This window comes from Doryrhamphus excisus, chromosome 1, assembly GCF_030265055.1.
Source record: "Doryrhamphus excisus isolate RoL2022-K1 chromosome 1, RoL_Dexc_1.0, whole genome shotgun sequence".
NCBI lineage: Eukaryota > Metazoa > Chordata > Actinopteri > Syngnathiformes > Syngnathidae > Doryrhamphus > Doryrhamphus excisus.
In genome coordinates this window covers 32657567-32682287 of record NC_080466.1, presented here as the reverse complement: position 1 = coordinate 32682287, position 24721 = coordinate 32657567, and the positions used below count along the sequence as shown (strand labels likewise).

Here is a 24721-nt window from a genome sequence, read left to right as displayed (position 1 = left end):
CTGTTTACCTCGCCTGACAAACCGGAAGTGAGCGGGGCAGCCGTAAGCCAATCAGATGTCAGGATAAGGCTCCGACAACAAACAAAAGATCGGGGCTGTTTGAGCTCGTTGAGACTTTTCTCATCGCTTGGCTTTAAACGCGGGCTGACACTTTGATCCGACCGCCATCGCACCTTTCTTTCACCTGCTTGTCATCCGATGTGGCAGCGTGTCTTCTTCCAGTGACTGTCGTCTTTGTCCGCTAATGTCAACCTGAGTAGTTTTCAACGATCGCTTTGCCTTTGGTGGCCGAGCTAACGTTAGCCAGGCTAGCTGCTAGGCTAACCAGCTCTGGCTGCTTCTCTGCGGCCAGCGGAGCCAGTTAGCATAGCCTGCTAGCTAGCTAGCTTTGCTGCCTAAACTTGACGGACGCAAGAAGCTGTGGCTTGCTGCTGACAAGCCACTTTAGCAAACGTCCGGTTGTAGCCATGTCGGGACAGTCGTCAGGCTGCGGCTTCCTCATGTCGGTGGTTGTCCACGGAGACTCTGCTCTCAACGAACAGGAAAAGGAGCTCAACCGGCGGCTCCGACGACTCTACCCAGCCGTCAATGAAAACGAGACACCGCTGCCTCGCTCCTGGAGCCCCAAGGACAAGTTCAGCTACATCGGGCTGTCACAGAACAACCTTCGTGTGCACTATAAAGGTAGGGCGGCTCATCGCGAACATTAGCCTGCTGATGGAAGCCAGATGCCTCCGACTAGGCTAAAAACAAAGTAGGCTAGGCTAGCAGCTTCCATTTTCACAGCTCGTTAGCTTCCAGGCTGCATTGACACTGTCTGATGTAATCGCCAAGGCCAGATATATTCTGAAATCACCATTTGACTTTATTAGCTAAGCGAACGATGTCATCATGTGACGTTAGCTAAAAGCCTCAAAGCAAATCGGTCCTCTTAGTAGGCTAATGTAGCATTGGAGGCTAGCTGGATCAGGAAATGCAGTAAATGACCTGATGAGTTTTCAGGTGTTCGCTTGTCAACATGTCCTGCTGGATCAGGTCTTTGCTGACACTCAGATGGGCCTTGGTGATGCACAGGTGTCTTGCAGCAAAGCCATCTTGAAGCTTGCTGAAGAAGGCCTTTAGGAAAGCTACAGTTGGATGTGCAGTAATGTGCTTCCTGGGTGTGTTCTTCTATACTGTTCTGTCATTTCAGAAAAACCTGAAGTAGTTACATTACACAGCTGTTAACCTTGACCTTTTACTCACTGGTCGAAGATCAACATGTCCACATGTTGTCACTCTAAAGTAATGCCCTTTGTTTTGGTAATCACCTTAAGATAATTGTTTTTCAGTGCGATGCTAAGGACATTTGTGAGTGAACTGTTGGGCTCTTTTGAGGATCAAGTACCCTCATGGGCTGGTTGTGGTTCTCCATCCCTGCTCTAGAGAAAGGGAAAGGGAGAGGGGATCGAGGCAGTGTTTCCCACAGGAGTGCAATCTATTTGTGGTGACGTTGTTCATGTTGTCATGGTGTAATTTGCATAATTTGCCATGAAATGTGCATTGAATTGTAATAGACACTGGAGGACAGAGGAATAATGTTGTGGGAGAGACAAAAAAGCAAGTGAGTCACCCAACAATTATGGTTTGCAGACAATTATGCTTTAATTCCACTATTTTTTTTATACGTGATTGAAACGCAGCAGTGGATGTAGAGTCACAATTAGGAACAAATATCAAACAGAAATGGACCAATAAATGGGTATTTTATTTTCATTCCTTGTTTCGATGTCCACTTCGCTGAGTGGAAGGAATAGCCTCGAACATTATTGACAACTCCGGCCAGCGAGGGAAGAAGCGGCTAAAAAGTTTGTCTTAATTTCATAAATAGAAGAGCTCTGGTCAGTGCAACACTATGGTGATATGCAAAGCAGGGTGTATGATCAACATGATTAATGATCACACATGATCTGTGCTTGTTTAATTTTATGCTTGTGCGTGTCATCGTGCACACGCAGGCTTGCAGTTTCATGGCTGTTGCTGAGACACTTGTTAGCGCCAGAGTACACATTCTGGGTGAATTTTATTTAAGATATTTATGTAAATGTATCTTCAATATTAGCAATCGAATGTAACTTATTTATTATGTTTTGTGCAAAACTATGACAGGAACCACATCAAATTAAAAGCACTAAATGAATACAGACCCACCCTCCACCAGTATCAGCCTGGAATTAGTTTTTTTTGCAATGCAGAAATATGCACATTAGGACTCAGTAAGGTCATCATATCTGACCTTTATGCATTCCCACATATTATCAGCATCTGGGACCAAATATGAGGCAAAAGAAAAAGCGGAAAATAGACTATAATCTATCTGTGCAATATGTAAGTGAGTTCGAGGACTGTCAAAGTTGCTACTCACGTCAACCATGCAAAAACTCCATTTATTGTTTTTAAATAAAGTAAAGGCTCATATTTCCATAATTTCTATCCTTTTACAGGAAGTCATATTTTATGTAGTTATTTACAAATTATTGTTATTTTGTCATTTTTTTTCTCATTATGCCTGAGCGTTTGGGGACCCCTGCCCTACAACATGCTTGGGGATATGATGTGCTCTTTTTTACAGATTTGAAAATACTGTAAGAATGACACCTTTATAAAATGGGCATTTTTATTTTGACAGTGTGTGTACTTATATGTATATGGGGGGTAGATCTTGCGCAGGTACAGAATCAGAATCAGAAAAGGTTTATTGCCATGTATGATCAAACACATACTAGGAATTTGTTTTGGTGTAGTAGGTGCATACACATCTATTAAAAAAGAATGAGGATACAAAATATGAAAATACAAAATATACAGAATAACAGTATAAATATATGTACACAGTCTGTTTTTGTTTGTTATTCCGGAAGTGCAGTCTGATTGTTTTTCCTAAGAGTCCAAACTGAGCGTTAATGTAACGTATACAATGAAAGTGTCAAAGTGGCAGGATGAGGCAGAGGTGGGGTGTGAAGAGTGTCAGGTGGGGTTCCGGGCCTTGTTGATGAGGCTGACAGCAGACGGGAAGAAACTGTTCTTGTGGCGTGAGGTTTTGGTCCTGATGGACCGCAGCCTCCTGCCAGAGGGGAGCGTCTCGAAGAGACGGATACGGATACACGGCTGAGACCAGGTATTTGTGGCTCAAAAAGTTTGGTGACCACTGATCTGCATCAACAAATGTAACCGTTTAATCATATCGAATAGTTGTGTTTTATCCCAACCTATGTATCACGATGCTTATCAAATCGTTTACCACAGAGGGATTTACATCCCTACTTGGGATGAAAACTTCCGTCCATCATTTGTCTTCGCCACTTATCCACACTAGGGTCTTGTGTATGCTGGAGCCTATCCCAGCTGACTTTGGGCCAGAGGCAGGGTACACCCTGGACTGGTGGCCAGCCAATCACAGGGCACATATAGACAAACAACCATTCACACTCACATTCATACCTATGGACAATTTGGAGTGGCCAATTAACCTAGCATGTTTTTGGAATGTGGGAGGAAAATGGAGTACCCGGAGAAAACCCACGCATGCACGGGGAGAACATGCAAACTCCCAGGTCTTGCCCATCTGCTGACCTACATGCTAACCACTCGCCCACCGATTTTTTACACTTAATTTTGAGTCAACTATAGGCCAAATGCTGTTAATACTTTTATTGATTAACAGCCCTATTAGACATACAAATGAACTTTCTTCTTTTTTGTCATTTTTTTGTGAGTCACAAACACACAAGCCACCCATGAGTGCTTTTTGGTGGGCAGTACCCTCTGCTTGTTCAGAGAATCAATCCATGCTTTCATGTCAGCCTCCCAAAAGACGGCAAACGTCGCTAGATTTTTGGCAAGTCGTCTTATTGTCGTCTCATCCGGTATTATCAGGCCGGATACGTATGAGGTGTGTTAAGAAGCAGTTATAATGCAAACCGTCACTTACAGTGTGGAGTTTAACAACATTGACAGACAGTGTCAAGGTAATGTGTTTATGAGCAGTGGTGACCAGGCGGTCCAAATTCATATGTGAATGCATCAGGAATGTATGTGAAACACTGAGGGGTTGAGGTTGTGATGAGAGAACAATGCACACAGTGACAGGGATAGTAATTGGAGTATAATGAGTAGTAATGTATATGTAGTCTTGTTTGTCCTGTTCAACTCTTGGCCCAAACAAGACATCAGCATAGAAAAGAGGGCTCATCTATGCGTATATGAATGTACCCTGTGGGAAAAAAACAAGCTGTGGCGTTATCGTGGTGTCTCCCTCCCGAAGGTCACGGCAAGACACCGAAAGATGCGGCATCCGTCCGGGCCACTCACCCCATTCCGGCGGCGTGCGGCGTTTACTACTTTGAGGTGAAGATCATCAGCAAAGGCCGAGACGGGTAGGAAGATGCATGCTTTGTTTGTCCTTGCTACACTGACTCTCTGTGACCTCATTAACGCTCTATTTAGACCTGTTTTCAAACACTCTTGATTATTGCTGTGCTTTGAAAAATACCCTCAAGCTACAATGGTGTCAGTGTTTTTTTGCCCCCATCCTGATTTCTTATTTTTTGCTCATGTTTGTCACCTAAATGTTTCAGATCATCAAACAAATGTTATTTGTCAATGACGACACAACTGAACACAAAACCTACATGGCCTACCTGTTATCAGGTCAGGGCTTTGACTAGGCCACTCCAAAGTCTTGATTTAGTTTTTCTCCAGCCATTCAGAGGTGGTGTACTCTGGATCATGGTAAAATATGGTGGTAGTGTGATGGTCCAGGGCTGTTTTGCTGCTTCAGGACCTGGAAGGCTTGCTGTGATAAATGCAGGCCATCTGCTCATGACCTCTAGCTGAAACACACTTGGGTTCTGCAGCAGGACAATCCGTTGCTGTGATGTTCTTTTTCTGAAATGCAGCGTTACTTTTATGCCAGATGTAATGGGACACATGCTTTCTAAAAAGTATTTTGTTCAAAGGCTTTTGAGGTGGGTCAAAATCATCAAAAATTCCCCGTATCGAGAGGGACGGCTCTTAAAAAATGTCTTCAGTTGTGTTGTCATTGACTAATATTTAAATTAGTTTGATCTGTGTGACAAAGGGGGCAAACATTTTCACACCAATGCACTATTAACATTTTCACTTAAAAAACACAACCCTAATTTCCGTTTAATTTTACCGTGGCGCTGCGCCATAATCCATGAATTAAGTGTTACATGCAAGATGACGTGTGACACAAAATGGCTGTCAGGTACTGCTCCCAGCTAAAATGGTAAAAGAGGATGCACACAATTGACTCGTCTAATCTGGATTTACATGCATTGTTAAGTGCACAGCACTGACTCACTGACGGTGCTTGCTAACCCTGAAATCACAGCAGATGCGTATCGTGTACGTTGCGTCCATGTAGCGTTTTACACGCGTTGATTTAAGTAGCTCAGCGTCGCGTATCCCCCAGCTCTTGTGCTAGCGAAACAAAAGCACATGCGATTATGTGTCAATAACTTGCCATCAATATCTAAAGTTGTTATTGAGAGCCATCCCTTTTCTTTTTATGTTGTCCTTGTAAAACTGGTGTTTTGGCTCATATAAAAGGTTACATTTCTCCACTTCAAAGATGAATTGTTCGCCATCCATCGTCTTTGTTGCAATGAGCGCTGGTTACATAACGTAGGGTCTTTCAAACTTTTTTTGTTAGAAAAGTTTATTTTGATAGCAGAAGCTGTTTTCTGGTGATTCTCCAACTAGTATGCTGCTGAATTTATATTTAAACGCAACAAAAATAGACTTGAAGTGCATCTTTTGCGTCGCGTAAACACACGATGTGTCAGACGCGCGTGTATGTCGGCTGTGGATTTCCAGACTGATTAAACGTTTTTTGTCACAATGTTCTTGTTTCAACAATTTCTTGAGCCCTAGTAACAACTCTAATCACTTTCAACCTCCATTGCAGGAAAGGGTGTTCGGAAATTGAAAAAAAGATTGAAATCATGTTTATAATAAAATCTTACAAGGAGTTATAAAATAACTAAATGCAACTAAAATGACAACAATATTTTTTCTAATACAATAACAAATGCCCTTTTAGTGGTTTGCTCACTGACTAAATGAATCCTTCTAGACCAGGCGTGCGCACACTTTTTCAGCCTTAGAGCTACTTATGGCATGACAGAGTCAAATTGATCCACCACCTACAAAAAATGCAAAACACATTATTTATAAATTATTATTTTTATATGCACAGTATATGCTGATGTACCTTGCATTACTGCATCAACCTATATTGCACAATCCAACTCTGTAAATGTTTTTGTCATTACCTTACCTTGCTTGCACTGAATGGAATCAGCCAGGGATGCATTGGGAAGTTAGCTGTGTGAAAAATGACTGCTGTCCACACAGCTGGGATTTTAGTTCCTTCACCTTTCGCCTTCTCAGCTTGCTTTTCGGACGGAACTCGGTGTCATAGTTTTTATGAACAGTCCGAAAATGGCGCTCCACATTTTCCTTCTTCGGTAAAGCAATTGTAGACTGACCGATGAGGTAAACGCACTTCGAAAATGACATTTTGAAAAAGAAGCCCTCCTCCACTCCGTATGGTAGTGCTAGGTCTTCGGCTTTTTACTTGGTCCGGCTTTTCCACACATTTTTATCCCCTTTCTTACTCACTAGCTTGAGTTTTGCAGTACTGCAGTAGTTTTGCAGTACTGCAGTTGTATGCACATGTCCAGTGACCTGTGTGTCAGAAAGGTCAGATCAGATGTCATTGTGAGGACGGATGCTAGGCTGGCGCCAACTTTTTTTTTTCAATGCTATGCGATCTACCCACAATGCCTTTGCGATCGACCAGTCGATCGTGATCGACGTAATGGGCACCCCTATTCTAGATAGTCAGTGGTGTCTTTGCAACATGGTGAAGTCCAGGCAATGGTCAAAGAAGTCAAGAGAGAAGGTCATTTCTTTACAGAAGCAAGGCCTTGGATATAAAAAACATAGCAAAGGAATTCAACATGGCAACATAGCAAAGTTTCAAAGGACACAATCTGAAGCATTATTTGCAAATTTAAAGCTCAAGGCACAGTGGAACCACAACCTGGGCGCGGCAGAAAGAGGATGCTGCCAGCGACTGTTGTCCGGTACCTAAAGCGAAAGGTGGAGAAAAATCGTCGTGTGACAGCTGAGGAACTACCACAGGACTTATCAGAGGGAGGTACCCAAGTTTAAAGATGGTAAAAGGTTAAGATTAAAACAAAAAAAAGAAAGGCAACCTTGCTAGAACGCATTATTGCAGTGGGGATTGAATAATTTTGAACACAACTATACATACATACAGTTACGATAACAAATTAGGCTGGATGAAAATTGTCCTACAAATAAACAATATTATTGTCAACATTTTAAGACCATATTTTATGAACGTAAGGATATATGGCATAATAATGTGAGTACACTGTATTAAAATCAAACTTCAATTTCTCAAAAGTATTCAAGATTGTAAGTATTTTGAGGGTTCTGAATACCCATTAAATGTAGCGACAAAGTCACAAAGTTGGCAACACTGATCCCTCCTGATACATCCTTTTATTCTCTGACACACTTGGTGTGTATGAGGTGTGTTAAGAAGCGTTACGATACATACTGCCACCTGCTGTACGCAGTTGGAACAACAAGCTACATTCACAAACCACCCCGTTATTAGTTTATGGGTTTTTTATTTTTTTAAACCTTTTCTCTGCAGCCCAAATGAAAAGCTTCCAGTGTATACAAGTCATACTTGTTGAGTTTGTGAAGTTGATGTGTCATTTAGGAGGGAGTGACTACTTGGAGGTGAAAGGAAGGGATGGTTTGAGAAAATGCAGCAATCACAGTCTTCTCTCTCTGTCTGTGCATGCTTCCTGTGGCCACAGGTACATGGGCATCGGCCTCTCCGCTCAGGGCGTCAACATGAACAGACTGCCTGGTAAGTTGACACCAGCGCCACACCCAACCTTTTGATTGTGCTTCTTACGACATCAGTAAGTGTAACCAACTGTTGCTTTGTTAGCCTAGCTTTAGCATGTGGAACAGCATTACTACACATGACATGATGTAAATATATCAGAAGAACATACACGTCAAACACAATAATAAACATAGTTACGGATTGAATCTTTGACAGTGTCAACCGAATACTCCATGATACTTTATGAAAGTATCTTTGTGAAAGTACATTTTTAAAACCCTTTTATAATAAATTCTTGAAACATTTGCTACAGCCCCTGTTTTGACTCTGTACCTAGTGTGTAATAATGGGGAGTGTACCAGTGGGTGTTACCTAACCTACATTCAGATGTCGCAAACTGGTTTTGTTCTTTGCAGCGTAAAACATATTGCGGTGTAATTCCTTGGTGATGACCTCAGCGGAAAGATAAACAACAAAGTTGTGGTTCACTTGTACGCTGTAACTTGTTTATTTACGCAGGATTGATAGAGATGTTGCAGTACTTCACCTGACCTATGTCAGGGAGGAGCCTCATGTTACAAAGGTGTCCAAACTTTTTCCACACAGGTCCACATACAACAAATGCAGAGTCCACTTTATTAAAAATGCTCAACCCAACCAAATTTAGGTCCAAATATGAAAAGTTGCTAAATATATTTCAAGGAAAAACAACCAAAGTTTTATGTTTTGTCTTAATAGTCGACAAAGTGAAGTAAGTGTTAGTGTAACATCTTGTAAAGGGGACCTATTATGCTCATTTTGTGGCTCTTTGTATTGAGTTGTAGACTATAGACTTGCTCCACACGATAACCCGCGCAGAAAGCTTTCTAGATCTTCCAGAATCTGCACCTATTTCAGCTGTATTTCCTTGGCTTTCCCAAACAGTGTGTTTTAATGTATTCCCACGGCCCGCCTCCAGACATGCCCACGCCGATGTGATTGGTCACACTCCTGACTGCTACTGAGGACTTTGGTATAGGAGTTGATAAATGAATAAACCGTTAAAGCGCTACTTGAAAAGTGGTTAGGATCTAGCGGTAGCTCATGAGCTACTGGTTGGAGACCCCTGACTTACTGTGTATGAACTCAGAGTGGGAACATAGTTCAGCGTTTATTGAGTGCAGACAATCTTGATACAATATCGACAGTGTAAATTTGGTCATGTTATAATAATGTTTTTTGGGGGACTACCTGTGTTTAAATAAACTCTGGTTGATCCACTAATTGTGGTGGAAAAGGCTATTGGCAACTCCAGACATTGATGAGCTTGTAATTAGCCTGCATGCAGGTGAGACGCTTCCTGTATGCACACAATGATGTTACACAAACAACCGCTTACTTGCCCAAAATAAAGACAGTTAGGACAATGCTAAATTAAATTGTTACTTTGAGCTTGCGCTTCTGACTCAACATGACCACGTAACGCTGGAAAGCCATTGGGCTTCAGCAACGGTTTGGCGGATAGTCCAGCTTTGCATGGTCACAATATTCTATATTTTCCATATCCCATATTTTTGTCTTGCTGGTCAGCAATCTGCAACTCCAACCACTTCTGCCTGATGATTGCCTCTTTAGGCAAGTTCAAACCTCAACAAATATTTCCTGGAAGCCATTAGTGTTAGCTCTGTGCTAGCACGGTGAAATCTTGTACTTGGACCCGGGAACGCCCATATATGGTAGTCCGGCTCATCACAGTGAGCCGGTGTTAGAAAAAACTCTTTGAAACAGAGTATTCAGAGCCATCCCAAACTTCTTTAACAGTTCACTTCCAAATGTGCACACCTCATTATCTGAAACTTTGGCATTGTTTAACTTAAGAATACAACATTTATATGTCAGGAAAGTGGAAAAAGTATAATAGGTCCCCTTTAACATTCAATCTGTCAACTATTTCAAATAACATTACATTCATTCATCATTTTCTACCGCTTATTCTCACGAGGGTCGTGGGGGTGCTGGAGCCCAGGCGGGTTATACCCTGGACTGGTGGCACATATAGACAAACAACCTTTCCCACCCACATTCATACCTATGGACAATTTGGTGTGGCCAATTAACCTAGCATGTTTTTGGAATGGGGGAGGAAACCAGAGTACCTGGAGAAAACCCACGCATGCACGGGGAGAACATGCAAACTCCACACAGAGATGGCTGAGGGTGGAATCGAACTCGGGTCTCCTAGCTGTGAGGCCTGCACACTAACCACTCGTCTACCGATAAAATTACAATTTTTTAAATATTTTAATAGAATATGCCCAAGAAAAATTTAACTGTGGGCAGCAAATGGCCCCAGTCCCTCACTTTGTACACCTGATGTATGTTTAAGTAAAGGCACAATTGGTGGGCCACTGCATTAGGCCCAGCCAAGGTATAGATCCAAGTCCGGTTGTGATAGATTGACTGCCCTGGGAGTCCAATGACCTGGTTGAATGAGAATATTCACAGGCCTATACGTCCAATATAAGGTCTTCAAATCACATTCTGCCTTTCTGTGGGTGGCGGAAAGCCTCATTTTTAATTCAACATGGAATCTGAAAAATGCCTTAATATTTTGTAATTCTGTTGCCACCTGGCACTAGCATGGTTGAGCTTATCAGACCAAACAGTCTGTGGACCCGCCCATGAGCTTGTCTCCTCATGTGAAGATAACAAACACACTGATGCATGCATGCTAATTAGGAGCACTCTACGCAAGTGGGCGGTGCTGGGTTTCCTGTGATGAAAGTCACTCGTAGAATGTCAGACGATCATCACTTATCTTCTCTGTGTCACATGTTGTCAGGTTGGGACAAGCACTCGTACGGTTACCATGGAGACGATGGCCACTCCTTCTGCTCCTCTGGCACCGGTCAGCCATACGGGCCCACGTTTACGACGGGTGATGTGATCGGCTGCTGCGTCAATCTGATCAACAACACTTGCTTCTACACAAAGAATGGGCACAGCCTCGGTAAGCAGGAAGTGTTTTTTTTCCTCCACTGTCTGTTCTGCTCTCCTTTTCCATGCTGACTGTGTCTGTTCCTGTGCAGGGATCGCCTTCACAGACCTGCCGGTAAGTACTCACCTTCTTCTTCTTCCACATACATACATGAATGTGTAGCTGGTGTTGCGTATCCTGGCAGCTAGAAAGGAGAGCTTCATGTGGACATTTGGTTTGCAGTATTTGACGGCATGGATGTTCTTGTAGTCATCGAAGTAACAATCTATTGCTCAGCACAACCGTGAGCCAACCATTCATATCTGCATTTCTGACCTCTGTGCTTATTGAATAGAGACCAAGTCTCCTGGATTACTGTCACAATGCTGTCATATCTCCATGTATGTAGAATCCCGTCCTGTCAAGCTCTTTCAGAACCTTTCTCTGTCCTGCAGCCCAACTTGTACCCCACTGTGGGCCTGCAGACTCCAGGGGAGGTGGTCGACGCCAACTTTGGCCAGCACCCATTTGTCTTTGACATTGAGGACTACATGCGCGAGTGGAGGACAAAGATCCAAGCGCAGATTGATCGCTTCCCCATCGGAGAGCGTGAGGGCGAGTGGCAGTCCATGATCCAAAAGTAAGAGGATCGACAGCACGTTTTGGGCTTAGATGCTTGCTTGTCATGTGAGCATCTGGAAACGAGTCACCACTATTATTGATGTGCAGGGTTGCCATGGACGCAGCTGCCTTTTTACTACTGCAAGGCATTGTTGTTTTTCTACTGGAGTTGTGACAAGCGGCCACTTCCTTTAGAAACATACATCTGCTAAATAATGTACAAGAGCACTTTTTCTGATGGCTTGAATATCGTGTACAGGACCAGACGGATGTCCTCTCTCAAACTGGTGCATCAGGTCAATTTTATCCATCATCATCATCATCATGTGCAGGCCTCTGTAGGATAGGATCTGTGCTTATGTCATGTCCTGATGGGATTAACTGTGTGTTGCTATGATTACTTGTCCTGGCTGGATTTAATCTGCATTTGTTGGGCCTGCTGTCCTCCACTCTCCTCATGGCGTGGGATTAAAACAGGAAGTTGTCAGGCTGCTGGACGCAGAGTGCTTTAGGGTCCTGTCATATTGCCATCCACTGACATTTTCTTGTCCTGACAGGATGGTGGCATCCTACCTGGTTCACCATAGTTACTGTGCCACCGCTGAAGCCTTTGCCAAGACCACCGACCAGGCCGTGCACGAGGAGCTAGCCTCCATCAAGAACCGACAGAGTGAGTCCCTCCATGACCACATGATGCGACACTACACTCACCTGTATGAAAGTATTGTGAAAACCAAGGTTTCTTTGCTTTGTCATAAATGTGCTGATTGGTTGTTTGCAGAGATCCAGAAGCTGGTGCTGTCAGGTCGGATGGGCGAGGCTATCGAGACCACCCAGCAGCTCTATCCAAATCTCCTGGAGAGGAACCCAGACCTGCTTTTCATGCTCAAGTAGGTCCCTTATGATCCATATGCACCTGAAGTCTGTCTCCACACAATTGAATGACATTTGAAATAACACTCCTCCCTCGCCCCCCCTCCAGGGTTAGACAGTTCATTGAGATGGTCAACGGGACAGACAGTGAGGTGCGGTGTCTGGGAGGCCGCAGCCCCAAATCTCAGGACAGTTACCCTGGCTCACCCCGTCACTTCAGCAGCCCCACCCACAAAGCTGGCAGCTCACAGTCCTACCTGACAGGTATGTATGTGAGCCGAATGTGCCCCCCCACCCCAACAGTGGTTGAGATGGTGCCTCACTGTGCTCATAGGCTTTGACAGTAACTGCTGTAATGGAGTGACATCCAATAAGAGCCACAGCTCCTCCCCTAACAGCCACAAGCCTGGCCCCCCAGGCTCAGGCTCCACCCCCCCAGCATCTGACATCAGCCTGAACGGAAGCTGCAGCCAGCCGCCTCTGACCAGGTGACATTTCCGCTTTTCCTATCACATCAACCTGTGTGCACGGGACTGACTGGCACCTTCTGACGTCTTCTCTCAGCAACGACGTAGACATGGAGGTGGATCACTTCACCAACGGTGTCACGGAGTCCTCCTCCAACGGCTTCCTGAATGGCAGCTCCAAACATGTGGCTGAGCCTGACGAATGCGACGCCGACATGGGTATCGCTTGGCATGCAGTGTGGTTGTGCTTGGTCAAAGCGGCGTCACGTAACGCGCCATCTTTGCTATCGACTGTACAGAGGTGGAGTCTGCTCAGTTCAAGCGGCAGCTCTGCGGCGGCAGTCAGGCAGCCATCGAAAGGATGATCCACTTTGGCAGAGAGCTGCAGAGCATGAGCGAACATCTCCGCCGCGAGTGCGGGAAGAACTCTGCCAACAAGAAGATGCTCAAGGTGCCCAAAACACCTTAACAGCATGCTAAGCTAACAGACCATTTTAAACATGTCCTCCTTCCACTCCTCTCCTGTAGGTGGCAGCAGTGCACATAACACTAACGACCAAGATGAAATGTTTAGTGTAAATCAGTGAAGCTGTAACATAATCATGCTAAATCATCTTTAGCCTTGGTGGGGGTAAAGACGGCATGACATTTTTAACATTTGTCTTGTGCTGCAGGATGCCTTCAGCCTGTTGGCCTACTCGGACCCCTGGAACAGCCCGGTGGGCTACCAGCTGGATGCCATCCAGAGAGAACCTGTGTGCTCCACCCTCAACAGTGCAATATTAGGTAGGGCATCAGGGTGTCAGGGCATGACCACGACGGCCCAGTGGGGCTGGACCACCGGCCTGATTGATTCATATTTGGATCTCCTCCCTTCCAGAGACACACAACCTGCCGAAGCAGCCCCCCCTGGCTCAGGCCGTGGGTCAGGCTGCCCAGTGCCTCGCCATCATGGCACGAACAGGCAGCGGCTCCTGCGCCTTCGCCGCCGTGGACGATTATCTGCACTAGCCCCACATTTGAGCACACGCACGCGCACACACACACAGTCCAGAAATGTGCTCTTCCCAGCCCCCGCCTACTTTATTTAGCAGTAGAGCTGTACTGTAGAAACCATCTTGCTGACGTTGTGTTCAGCCATTAGTGGGTTAAAAGGATCAGGGGTTTCTGGACACACACACACACACACAAAAAGAATATATACATAAATACACACACAGCCTCCCTTTACATGGTAAATAGACACCAGTCCCACTGGCTACCCCCCCTTACTGACTGATGGTGTGACAGCCGAGCGTAGCCAACTTGAATCTCCTAAGAGCCTCTCAACCCAACACGGCTGCAGAAATTGTGGCCATTGGAATCAGCCCCACCCCCTCTCCAAACAAGAAAACAGATCCACATCCACGGCTGCCCGCCGTCTTGCAACACCCGGGTGAATGCAGACCACTAGGTGGCGCTGAACATTGATTAGAGATGCCCCCTCCCTCTGCTGACTGGGGAGACATTCCCGCTTTTATTTTTGTATGAGTTTGTTTTGAAGGGGGAGTAGTGTTGGAAAATGCAAGGGGGCACGAGTGGGCGGTGCTCTTACTTTTTAGTTTGTGCAGGTTTACAGTGACGCTCATATGAATTATTATTGCATTCAGTTTGTGTTGAGCTCCAGCAAGCTCCTCCCATTTATTCGAATAAAGGACGCCATCACGCCAGCCAGTGTGCACATGTTAACATTTATATATCAAGCAAATGGACTTGTATAGATAGATCAAATATTTACTTTGGCTGGAACGACCACCACTATCTGCCCCCCCACCCCAAAAAAGGCATGTTGGATGTTCTAATTAAGAACGTTCCCCTCTCAGCAGTTCAAATTGATGTCTAAACATCTCAGGAGCCAAAATAACCCCTCCTCCCTTTTTTGTTGCTTCTTGTTTGTTCTAGAAGGTGACGTCCAACAATCATCTTTGTCCTCGACCTTGTCTCATTTAAAGGAAGTAGGACATAGCGCTGCCAGGCCATCACTTCCCATCATGCTCGGCAGCAAACAAACCGTGTACACCTCCCTACCCCCCATGCGCACTGTGTGTGTAACAGTTCCACGAGTGAACAACCAAATACTTTTGAGCAGGATTCTGTCATGGCCGTTAATCCGTGCTCTTGTTTGGCGTCACCGAGCTTTTCTGTAGTTGGGGTTGTGATGCATTTGCAAAAAAGGTGAGCGGTCGCATTTAGCCAACTTCTTAGACAAAGTGTGTTGTCTGTTTGAGACCTATGCATGCCATAGTACAGTGCTGGTAAGATCAAGTTAGATGTCTTTCCTTTTCTTTCTCCTTCAGTCGCTGGACGCCTGCACCACCACTTGACAGGAAGTTCACGGCCGTGTGTCAGTGTGGCCAAAATGATGTGCAATTTATGTGAGGGTGACAAGATTTTTATTAAAAGATGACAAATAATTACTCTGATCTCCCATCATGGAACATCTCAGTTTGAATAACCTGTCAATATTTTATTCTGAACAGGGTTGACATGCTGCAGTGACCCGCAGTCCATATGTCTCATGTTAAAGGCTCTCTGATTAGCTGCTGCACACTTCCTGAAGTCATATGCAGGATGTTTAGTCTCAGTCCAGACGTGAGGCTCAAGAGATACAGCAGGGGGTGGGAACCTTTTAGGCTAAGACACCAAAGCCACATTTTAAAATGTATTTGCACTACATTTTTAAGCATGACAATTTTAGAATACAAGCCTTTGAATTAATTTTTAATGTTCTAGTGAAGCTAATCAATTTAATGGTAGTCATTTTTCACCAAAGTTTTTAAAACGGTTTGCACTGCAGAATTAGCGGACTGATTAAAAGGAGGGAAATTTACTTCCTGATCTTTCAACGAGCTGGGGAGGCTACCACATTATCTGATAAAAGCTTTGGTGTCTACTGCATTAATATCTAGGCTCTGACCAGAAATGTTATTACACTGCATGAGTGCTTCATATTTGGAGCATTAATGCCAGACGCAGCCATCAAAAGAGCCATATTTGGCTCTCGGGCCATAGGTTGCCTACCCCTGATGCCTACAATCTAGGCTTGCCCGACATGTTTGTGTCCGCAAGTGAACGCCGCTCTTGTTGGAGCAAGGGGGCGTGTCCTTGCCGGCGTCCAATCAGCTGGAGGGAATGTTCTTTTGGAGCCACCTCATCTTTATCTTCTCTGCTTTACCTTTTTCCTCTTGAGCTAGTGATGAGAGACATGACATATTAGGAGGAGTCTCCGCAAGGACAAACTACAGTTGTGAAGACCTCGTCTCACCCCATTCTTCCTTAACAAACTGTACCGCTGAACTTTTTTTTGGAGCCGTCTTACTGCGAAGGGACAGCAGCTGGTTGTCTAGCAAGACAAACATGTAACACTGTTAGGAACTGAACTCGGAGCTAACCTAGTGGATGTCCCACGCTGAGGGGATACCCAATGGGATGAAGTGGTGAGGTTCAAATTGAGACAGCTCATGTTGAGTTGTCACAGCCCAACTGGATGTGTCGCCATCATGTCCTCTTACTTGTGGTGCGGCGACTTCTTGCTCCGTACAAGCACGAATTGATGAAGTCCTCCGCCGTCTTCTGCTGGCAGGACATCTCTTGAGACTTGACTGTCATCACCTTGCATCTTCCTGTCAGTCTGACAAAGATCACCTTGACATTAATATACATGTGACCATTTATTTATAGCATCTTATTGTATTGACGCAGCGCTTATCAAACTGCTAACATAGTATTTTATTCCAACACGCATCTGAAGGCACTTACTTTCGAGAGCGTCTCGGTTTTTGCTCGGTCATTCTCCTTTTGTGGTGCTTTTCATCTTGAGATGCGACGGGAGCCTTTTGGCCATCTTTAGATGGACTATCTCTGTTTAAAAATACAGAACAAAACATGTCGTCTTGAGGCATCTGCCAACACACAGGATACACACGTGAACTTACCGTGAAGAGTCAATCTCCTCCAAAACTTCAAGAGAAAGCAGTTTTTTCTTCTGTCAAGAAGAAAAACAAGTGAGCCTGCAGAAAGTGTGGATAATCTCAGAGGCATACGTATACAGTTATTAAAATTATTAGCCCCCCCCTACAAAAGTCACTGTTTTTAAAGTATTTCCCAAGTACTTTTAAACAGAGCATCACATTTTGAACACAGCTGTTTTAGACATCCTAGTTTTATTTTGGATGCTTCCAATATTTTAGTTTGCACACAGAAATGAAAATATTGCACAAAAACCAAAATGATTAGCCCCCGGATCCTAATAGTCAATTGAATATCATTTTTGCTGGATAACAGCGTGTGGTCAGTAGTTATAGTTTAACAAGTCTCTCACACTCCTCTCACAAGCCTATTCTTCTTTGGAAAATCTCTCAAGCTCCTCCAGATGTGATGGCCTTCTGGCATGGACATTCTTCTTTAGGTCCCCCCACACACTTCCAATGGGATTTAAGTCATGGCTTTGTGCAGACCCTCTGACATTCATTTTGGTCTTCTGGAGATAGTTCTTCACCAAGAGAGACGTATGTTTTGGATCGTTGTCATGTTGGAGGATGAAATGATGACCTGGACCCAGTTTTACTGCTGAATGTTTGAGGTTTGCTTTCAAAATCTCCACATATTCTTTGTTCATGATTCCTTCCACATTGACAAGGTTTCCAGTTCCAGATGCCCTGAAGTATCCCCACAAGATAATACTCCCACAAACATGTTTCACTGTGGGGATGGTGTTCTCCCTTTTTTCAGTGTTGACACTTGGAATCGCTTCGATAGCATTGTACATTGTTCTCCTGCTATGTGTACATCAATAATTATTTTTCTCAAGTCCAAACTGATGGTGCTTTCTCAACTAACAGCTCAAATACCCACACTGAGGCTTTTAAACCATGTTTTAATTTAATTGAGTGAAATCGCCCGATTCACCTGGTCAGCTTTAAGGACATCACCTGAAGTTAAAGCACATCATTTGCACAAAAGTAGTTTGTGCAAATGACTTAATAAATGGACGTTTCTTAAAGGGGGCTAATAATAATGTCCCTGGTCATTTTAGTGTTTTCTTCAATAATTCTTTTTTGGTGTACAAATAAAAAGTTTGCAACTTCTAAAGAAAACTTGTATGTTCACAAATGCTATGATGAAAATTACTAAAGTACTTTTACTAAAGTAAAAGTACTTGGGAAAGCAGAAAAAGAAATCACCTTTTGCTCCTGGAACAGTTGTTGCCTCTTCTTCCTCTTTTCCTTGAGCAGTTCCTTTTCCCTGGAAGCAGCAACACACGGGAAAGCGTCAGACATTTCCCCGATTGCAACCTTCACATACATTCACATACTCGCCAACGTTAGCATCTCCTCACATCAAAATCTCAGCCAAGAACCCGCAATACTGCATTGACTGGATCGTGCTACGACTATGCGCCCTTTTAATTTTACATTAAAAAAATAAAATTAAGTTATTGAGAAAAACACATCGAAGATGGTGTGTTTTAAAATGCGTTTAAAAACAAAGACGTGCTTCTCATCAGACTAGGCTGGCTAGCTAGCTAGTAAGATACCTGCGAGCGGTTTCCAGCGCCTGCTGGGCACTCCGCAGCGCCTCAACCTTTGAATCCTCAAAGGTGACCTCCTCCGGCCCCTCGTCGTCGCTGGAGTCGAACTCTTCACCACACGTCTTCATTGCCTGCTCGTTTTGTTGCATTTCAGACGACCTGGCTCGAAGTCCGCGTTTTCTCGTCGCCATATTGGGCAGGAAAGAGATCGTCACTTCCGTCGGCAGTAATGTTTTGTTTTGCTGAGCGAACCATGTATGCGGACTTTTAGTTTATTTACTTAAACTTTTAGTTTAATAAACTCACCGCATAGACTATAGAAACAAGAAAATCGTAAAATAGTACAGTGTTGAAACTGGGCTTTTAGATTGAAAGTCCCAATCGGAAGCTAAATAGCGCCCCCTTTGTAGAGTTTGTGTTTTTGAGATCCGTGCTCAAGTTAATCGTAAACCAAGCAGACGCGATGCAGCGACTGGTTGTCGTACTAGTGACCGCCGCGGCCTCCTTCACGCTCGGCCTGCCCCCACTGGAAGCTTACCCAGATGTCGTACCGTGCCTCGCCCCGCTGCAATGGGAGGGTAGGTGGGTGCTGTACGACCACGGAACCGGGAGGAACAACCGGGCCGCGGTGTCCTACGACGGCCAGAACCGGAGACTCCGAATCCTGCAGCAGCACAAGAAACACACACCGTGTCAGAGGTGAAACTCTTTGTCCTACAAAGTTATCAAATAGACACACAAGCACCACCAAGGAAGTGTGTCGTTGTTTGCTGCTGTTGGCTTATGCTGCAAGAAGAATAGTCACGGTGGTTGTGTGTAGTACTACTGTAGTGTATTGTTGCTTGAGAGCAAATAAAAGCTGCTTACCGTATGATTACAAACAAGGCCAACTATGAACTATTCCTATGTTGTTGCTGTTGCAGGTACTTTGAGTACATCTATTTGTACGACAGCATGGTGATGTTTCAGATCGACCAGAAGACTAAAGAATGTTCCAAGGTTGCTCTGACCGAGTCCTGGGACCCTTTCGACATTCCAGACAACTCCACCTTTGAGGACCAGTACATAATCGGTGGTCCCGGGGACAACGTGCAGGTCCAGGAATGGTCAGACAGGAAGCCAGCACGCAGACGTGAGTCCCGCCGTGTTGACAAAAGGACAAACGTGATGGTGGGGGGGTGAATAAACATGTCCTCTGTCCCAGATGAGACGTGGGTGGGTGTGTACACCCTGAAGGACTGCTACCCCGTGCAGGAGACCTACATCAAGAACAGCAGCGTCACCACGTCCACTCGCTTCTTCAACCTCCAGCTGGGCATCAGCGACCCAAATGTCTTCACCCCTCCCAGCACCTGCCAGTCGGCCCGACCCGTCGCCATGACAGAGTCCCACTGCTGAGGCCTGCCTGTCGGTTTTGACCTGGCACCGCACATTACATATTGATTAGCTGCTAATCGATTCTTGATCAGCAATCAAGATGAAAGATTGATGCTGTCACACACCTTTTAATTTAGTTCCAAAGTAAAACAATAAGCTGATGTTTTCAAAGACAAAGAGTGTTTTAATAAATTGCTGACTTGTTTTGTTGGGCATGAGTCGTCCCGTTAACTCAGGCAGCCACTAACACTCATAATTCAAATGGCTTCATCATTTGTATGCTAATGTGCTTTCAAAGGATAATAAACTGAAAAAAACACTCCATCCTGGTTTTTTTTTATCTTATTATCTTCATCGTTTATAAAATGTCTTTAAAACTATCATTAAATCATGGTAGATTATTGCTAAATCTTAACAGATTCTGCACATTTGTTTCAAGTCCGTGTGTCTTATACGCCTGGCCAGTAGATGGTGCTATGACACGTGACGCGCCTGGAAGGCGGAGCGGTTCAAAGGTCACGCGGAAGTTTTCCACTAGCACGCTTTTGCCAAAGGTGGTTTAAATACTCGACCATTCTATCGAGTCAGCCCGAGAACAAGTAAGTCAATTATAGACATCACGTCTATAAAGTGGCGCTGAAGTGTTTTCGTACTTTCTTACGTCAAAGTGGCTCGCTAGCTAGCCACTAGCTACCTAGCTAACCTGACAAGCTAAAGCGCTAACGTTTTAAAAAAAGCTAAATAAACAATACAAATGTTAAGTAAACTTCTACTCATCGCATTGAAAAGTTTTGTGACAGAATACCCGACAGTTAAACCAAGCTATATTAGTTCATTATTGTTCGGACTTTGTCGTCTATTTGTTACCGTGACTCGTTCACAATTGGGTGGAAATCCATTTTATGAGTTCAGTGCTTTTTACTTATTTTTTCCAAATGTTTATTTTTGGAATTGTAGCAAATGTTAATACAAAAAAACAATATCATGATATTGAACGTATCTGTCACGGATATTATTACTTCCTCACATGACTGTGATTGACAGCTGTCCTTTTTACTATTCAAAAGTTGTCTTCAGGCCAACATGGCGTCTTACACGTGCATTAGCTGCCGGGTGGCGTTCGAGGATGGCGATGTCCAGCGTGCACACTACAAGAGCGACTGGCACCGCTACAACCTGAAGAGAAAGGTGGCCGACATGCCGCCGGTCACCGCAGAGAACTTCCAGGAGAGGGTCTTGTCCCAGCGGGCCGCCGCCGATCAGAAGCTGACCGAGGCTGCCTCCGTGGAAGGCTGCAGCATGTGCAACAAGAAGTTCTCCAGCACCAACGCCTTCCAAAACCACCTACAGTCTCACAAGCACCAGCAGGCTGAGAGGCGAGCCCTGCTGGCCGCCCAAAGGGAGGTGGACAAGCTCAACGAGAAGAATCTGGAAAAGGGGCTCGATCCTGATAAAACAGACCACGATGCTCAGAACCAGGCCCTGCAGCAGGCCCTCAAGGAGCAGCAGAGGCCCGGGCAGGCCAAAACTAGTCAGGACAGGACGGCGAGGCACAAGGCAGAGAAGACGGAAAAACCTCCTCGACTGATGTGGTTGGAGGAGCAGGCCAAACGGAGAGAACGGGAAGAGACAACTGCTGCAGAGGAAGGTATGGAGGTGAAAGCTCACTTCAGCCACAAGTACAATCTTCTAATCGTAAACCTGTCTCTGCAGAGGACTGGGAGGATGTAGATGACGACGACGATGATGATGATGACATGGAGGATGAGGAAGATGACAGCATGGAGGAGGAAGAGCCGCAGCCCCCCCCTGCTCTTCCGGGGTCCATCCCTGTCACAGACTGTCTCTTCTGCTCGCATCATTCCAAGTCGCTGTTCAGGAACGTTGCCCACATGACACACGTCCACAGCTTCTTCATCCCCGACCTCGACTTCCTGGTCAACCTTAAAGGCCTCATCCGCTACCTGGGTGAGTCTCGCTCCTCCACCTCACACGTTATTCGGTACGGCCCTGAAAGAAGCGCTACACCGCTGGTCTGGTGTGGTCTGGTCGGCTCTGGTCCAGTCAAAGTAAGAGGGTGACATGGTGTTGGTTTTTCAGGAGAGAAAGTTGGCGCGGGGAACGTATGTCTGTGGTGCAATGAGAAGGGGCGCTCCTTTTACTCAACTGAGGCGGTCCAGCGTCACATGATGGACAAAAGTCACTGCAAACTGTTCACAGACGGCGACGCTGCTCTTGAGTTGGCTGACTTTTACGACTTCAGGTAACTGCATGTGGCTATGAAGGATGACATGATGTTCAGGTGTGACAGGAAGTCAATGTTCAGGTAACTGCATGTGGCTATGAAGGATGACATGATGTTCAGGTGTGACAGGAAGTCAATGTTCAGGTAACTGCATGTGGCTAGGAAGGATGACATGATGTTCAGGTGTGACAGGAAGTCAATGTTTGCTGTTGTGTTGGCTGACAGGAGCAGCTACCCTGACAGTGGGGATGGGCAGGAAGCTGACATGGAGGGGGCGGAACTTCCTGATGACAACCTTCAATATGACGATGACACTTTGGAGCTCACCCTCCCGTCAGGTAGACACCTTTGCTCATCGTGTTCTTCGCTAATGTTGTTTGTTTAATGTTTAACATACTTTGGCGTTTTTTTTGGTTGACGTTAACGTTGTTTAAAGGGGACCTCTTATCATGCTTTTCACACTTTTCTGACCTATAAACATTAGAAAGTTTAAAAATGAGGTTTGGGGATTTGGAAGTGAGCCCTGAAGGACGTTTGGGATTGCTCTGAACGCTCTATTTTAGAGGTTTTTCTTCCCCCCCACACACCGACTCACTGTGATCACAGTTTAATGACATCATTTCGACTGCCGATGTTATGTCAAGATTGTCTGCACACAGTAAACGCGGACCTACTGTACGTTTACAACTTGGGTTCATACATGGTAAGTTGGGTCTCCAGCCAGTAACTCATGGTATGGCTCTCCAAAGGGGTTATTCATTTATCATTAACTCCTATACCAACAAAATTAGAAAGTGGGGTTCGGCAGTAGTCCTCGGGAGTGCTTTTGGAGTGTGACCAATCAGTGGCGTGGGCGTGCCAGGAAGGGGGGGGGCTATAAATAATAAATTAAAACAAAGGTGGAATACATTAAAACAAAGCCAAGGAAATCCAGCTGGAATAGGTGCAGATTCTGGAAGATCTAGAAAGTTTTATTGTGTGTAGCTACTCTATAGGAGTCTGCAACTCAATACAAAGGGCCATAAAATGAGCATCATAGTCCCCTTTCATATTAGTGTTTTGTTATGTTTGATGTTACCGTCGCTCCGCAATATTGCTTGTCAATTATTGCTCCCTCACTATATGCTATCTACTGTATTTGTGTCTAACATTTCTTCGCATTGTTTTAACGTTGTTAGTGTTTAATGCTTGCTGCCATTTGTGAGGCCTGTTTAACAAAGTTTAACTTATTTCCCAAAAAGGTGCCAGGATTGGCCATCGCTCCCTCATGAGATACTACAAGCAGCGCTTTGGAACACAGAGGACGCTGGTGAGCCACAACAAGAATGCTGTGGGCCGTGTGCTGCGTCACTACAAAGCTCTCGGCTGGGGGGGCAACACAGGTACGCTGTAACCTTCCTCACCTCACCTACGACCCTTTCCGATTAAGGCTAATGTTGTAAAAATAATTGATTAACCAAACAGTAATCCGAGAGAGATCTGTCAGAAAATAATTCTTTTAAGACGGGAACAGAATGGATGGTGGACAGGAAATGACATCATGGGTTTAGAGATGGCTTTTAGCTTGTGGGCTGTGACTGCAACAGTAACATTAGTACATCATTATGATGATTATGATATTGATATTGAGACTTTTTGTAAGAATTTAAAAGGGACCTATTATGCTTTTTCCACTTTTCTGACCTCTAAATGTAGTTAGTTTGTACGTTGTATTCTCATGCTAAACCATGCTAAAGTTTCAGGTCATGAGGTTTGCGTATTTGGCAGTGAGCCCTGAAAGACTAGTGACTGACCCACTCAGGTGGTCCCACGAGGCCAGTTGTGGGCGGATTTCTGCTCAATTGCTGGGTCCTTTTTAAATAAAGAATTGGGCTCCTCAAAACAATATGCGTTCAAAAGAGTAATACATTTGCATCAACAAAAACAAATGAGATCTGACAAATCGCTCTTGTCTTCTGCAACATCCCTGTGCGCTGTTGCATGTACATTATGTATGTGATGAAGACACTCTTCTTCCGCTGTGGAACACGCATGTAAACAAGATGACTGCAGCGTTCCATTGTGGAAGTAGATGCGTCTGCATCACATATGTGACAATAACATCCAAAAAAATATGTACAATTTGCTTAAATATGCATTTTCTTCACTATTAGGCCATAGTCGACCACAAAACAGTAATCATTTATTAATAGTTTGAAAAAGCAACAGAGTGTGGGAGGGATGCTTGAAGCGTTATCTAGCGAGGGAAGACTACATCAATCATTTAAATGTTTTAAAGTAGAGAGCAGGATGTTCTTTTATCCATAATTACCAGGCTTCCTGTGGCCCCACCTATATTGCCTTGCCCCTCTCCATATCTCCTAGGTAACATGGCCTGGCATCACAAGCAGGACATGCAGTATGTGCAGATGAAGAAGTCCAAGTGGCTGCTGAAGATGGGAATGAGTCACAACGCCACCAAACAGAAACACTTCAGAGTCCAAGTCATGTTCTGAGGATACCATGAAGGAACTTGAACTGTTGGCAACCAGCGAGAACACTTCACCATGACAACCATTTCAATGGTATCTAATCATACTGAAGTGCTGTTTATCAGAAGACAACATGATGAAGTAGAATAAAGGTCATGCCAGGCTACTGCTGAGACATGAGG

The 24721-nt window shown here is 44.7% G+C and overlaps 4 protein-coding genes across 4 annotated transcripts; 3 read left to right on the top strand and 1 right to left on the bottom strand.

Moving 5' to 3' along the window:
• Positions 1-22: 22 nt before the first annotated feature.
• ranbp9 (RAN binding protein 9) lies at positions 23-14074 on the top strand. Its single transcript, XM_058077783.1, has 14 exons — positions 23-684; positions 4304-4415; positions 7926-7978; positions 10782-10949; positions 11029-11051; positions 11372-11556; positions 12095-12207; positions 12319-12427; positions 12520-12674; positions 12745-12898; positions 12975-13096; positions 13177-13328; positions 13552-13663; positions 13758-14074. The coding sequence occupies exons 1-14, from the start codon at positions 468-470 to the stop codon at positions 13886-13888; spliced, it is 1806 nt and encodes a 601-aa protein (XP_057933766.1). The 5' UTR covers positions 23-467; the 3' UTR covers positions 13889-14074.
• Positions 14075-15286: 1212 nt separating this feature from the next.
• On the bottom strand, positions 15287-18708 carry nol7 (nucleolar protein 7). The gene is made up of 7 exons (XM_058077795.1): positions 18453-18708; positions 18100-18160; positions 16852-16901; positions 16676-16777; positions 16429-16547; positions 16182-16259; positions 15287-16106 (listed from the first exon to the last, which is right to left on the bottom strand). The coding sequence occupies exons 1-7, from the start codon at positions 18635-18637 to the stop codon at positions 16036-16038; spliced, it is 666 nt and encodes a 221-aa protein (XP_057933778.1). The 5' UTR covers positions 18638-18708; the 3' UTR covers positions 15287-16035.
• On the top strand, positions 18658-20145 carry epdr1 (ependymin related 1). The gene is made up of 3 exons (XM_058077808.1): positions 18658-19145; positions 19370-19578; positions 19651-20145. The coding sequence occupies exons 1-3, from the start codon at positions 18910-18912 to the stop codon at positions 19842-19844; spliced, it is 639 nt and encodes a 212-aa protein (XP_057933791.1). The 5' UTR covers positions 18658-18909; the 3' UTR covers positions 19845-20145.
• Positions 20146-20284: 139 nt separating this feature from the next.
• On the top strand, positions 20285-24714 carry znf622 (zinc finger protein 622). The gene is made up of 7 exons (XM_058065501.1): positions 20285-20422; positions 20891-21471; positions 21537-21791; positions 21924-22086; positions 22294-22406; positions 23310-23450; positions 24433-24714. The coding sequence occupies exons 2-7, from the start codon at positions 20907-20909 to the stop codon at positions 24561-24563; spliced, it is 1368 nt and encodes a 455-aa protein (XP_057921484.1). The 5' UTR covers positions 20285-20422; positions 20891-20906; the 3' UTR covers positions 24564-24714.
• The last annotated feature ends 7 nt before the right edge of the window (positions 24715-24721 follow it).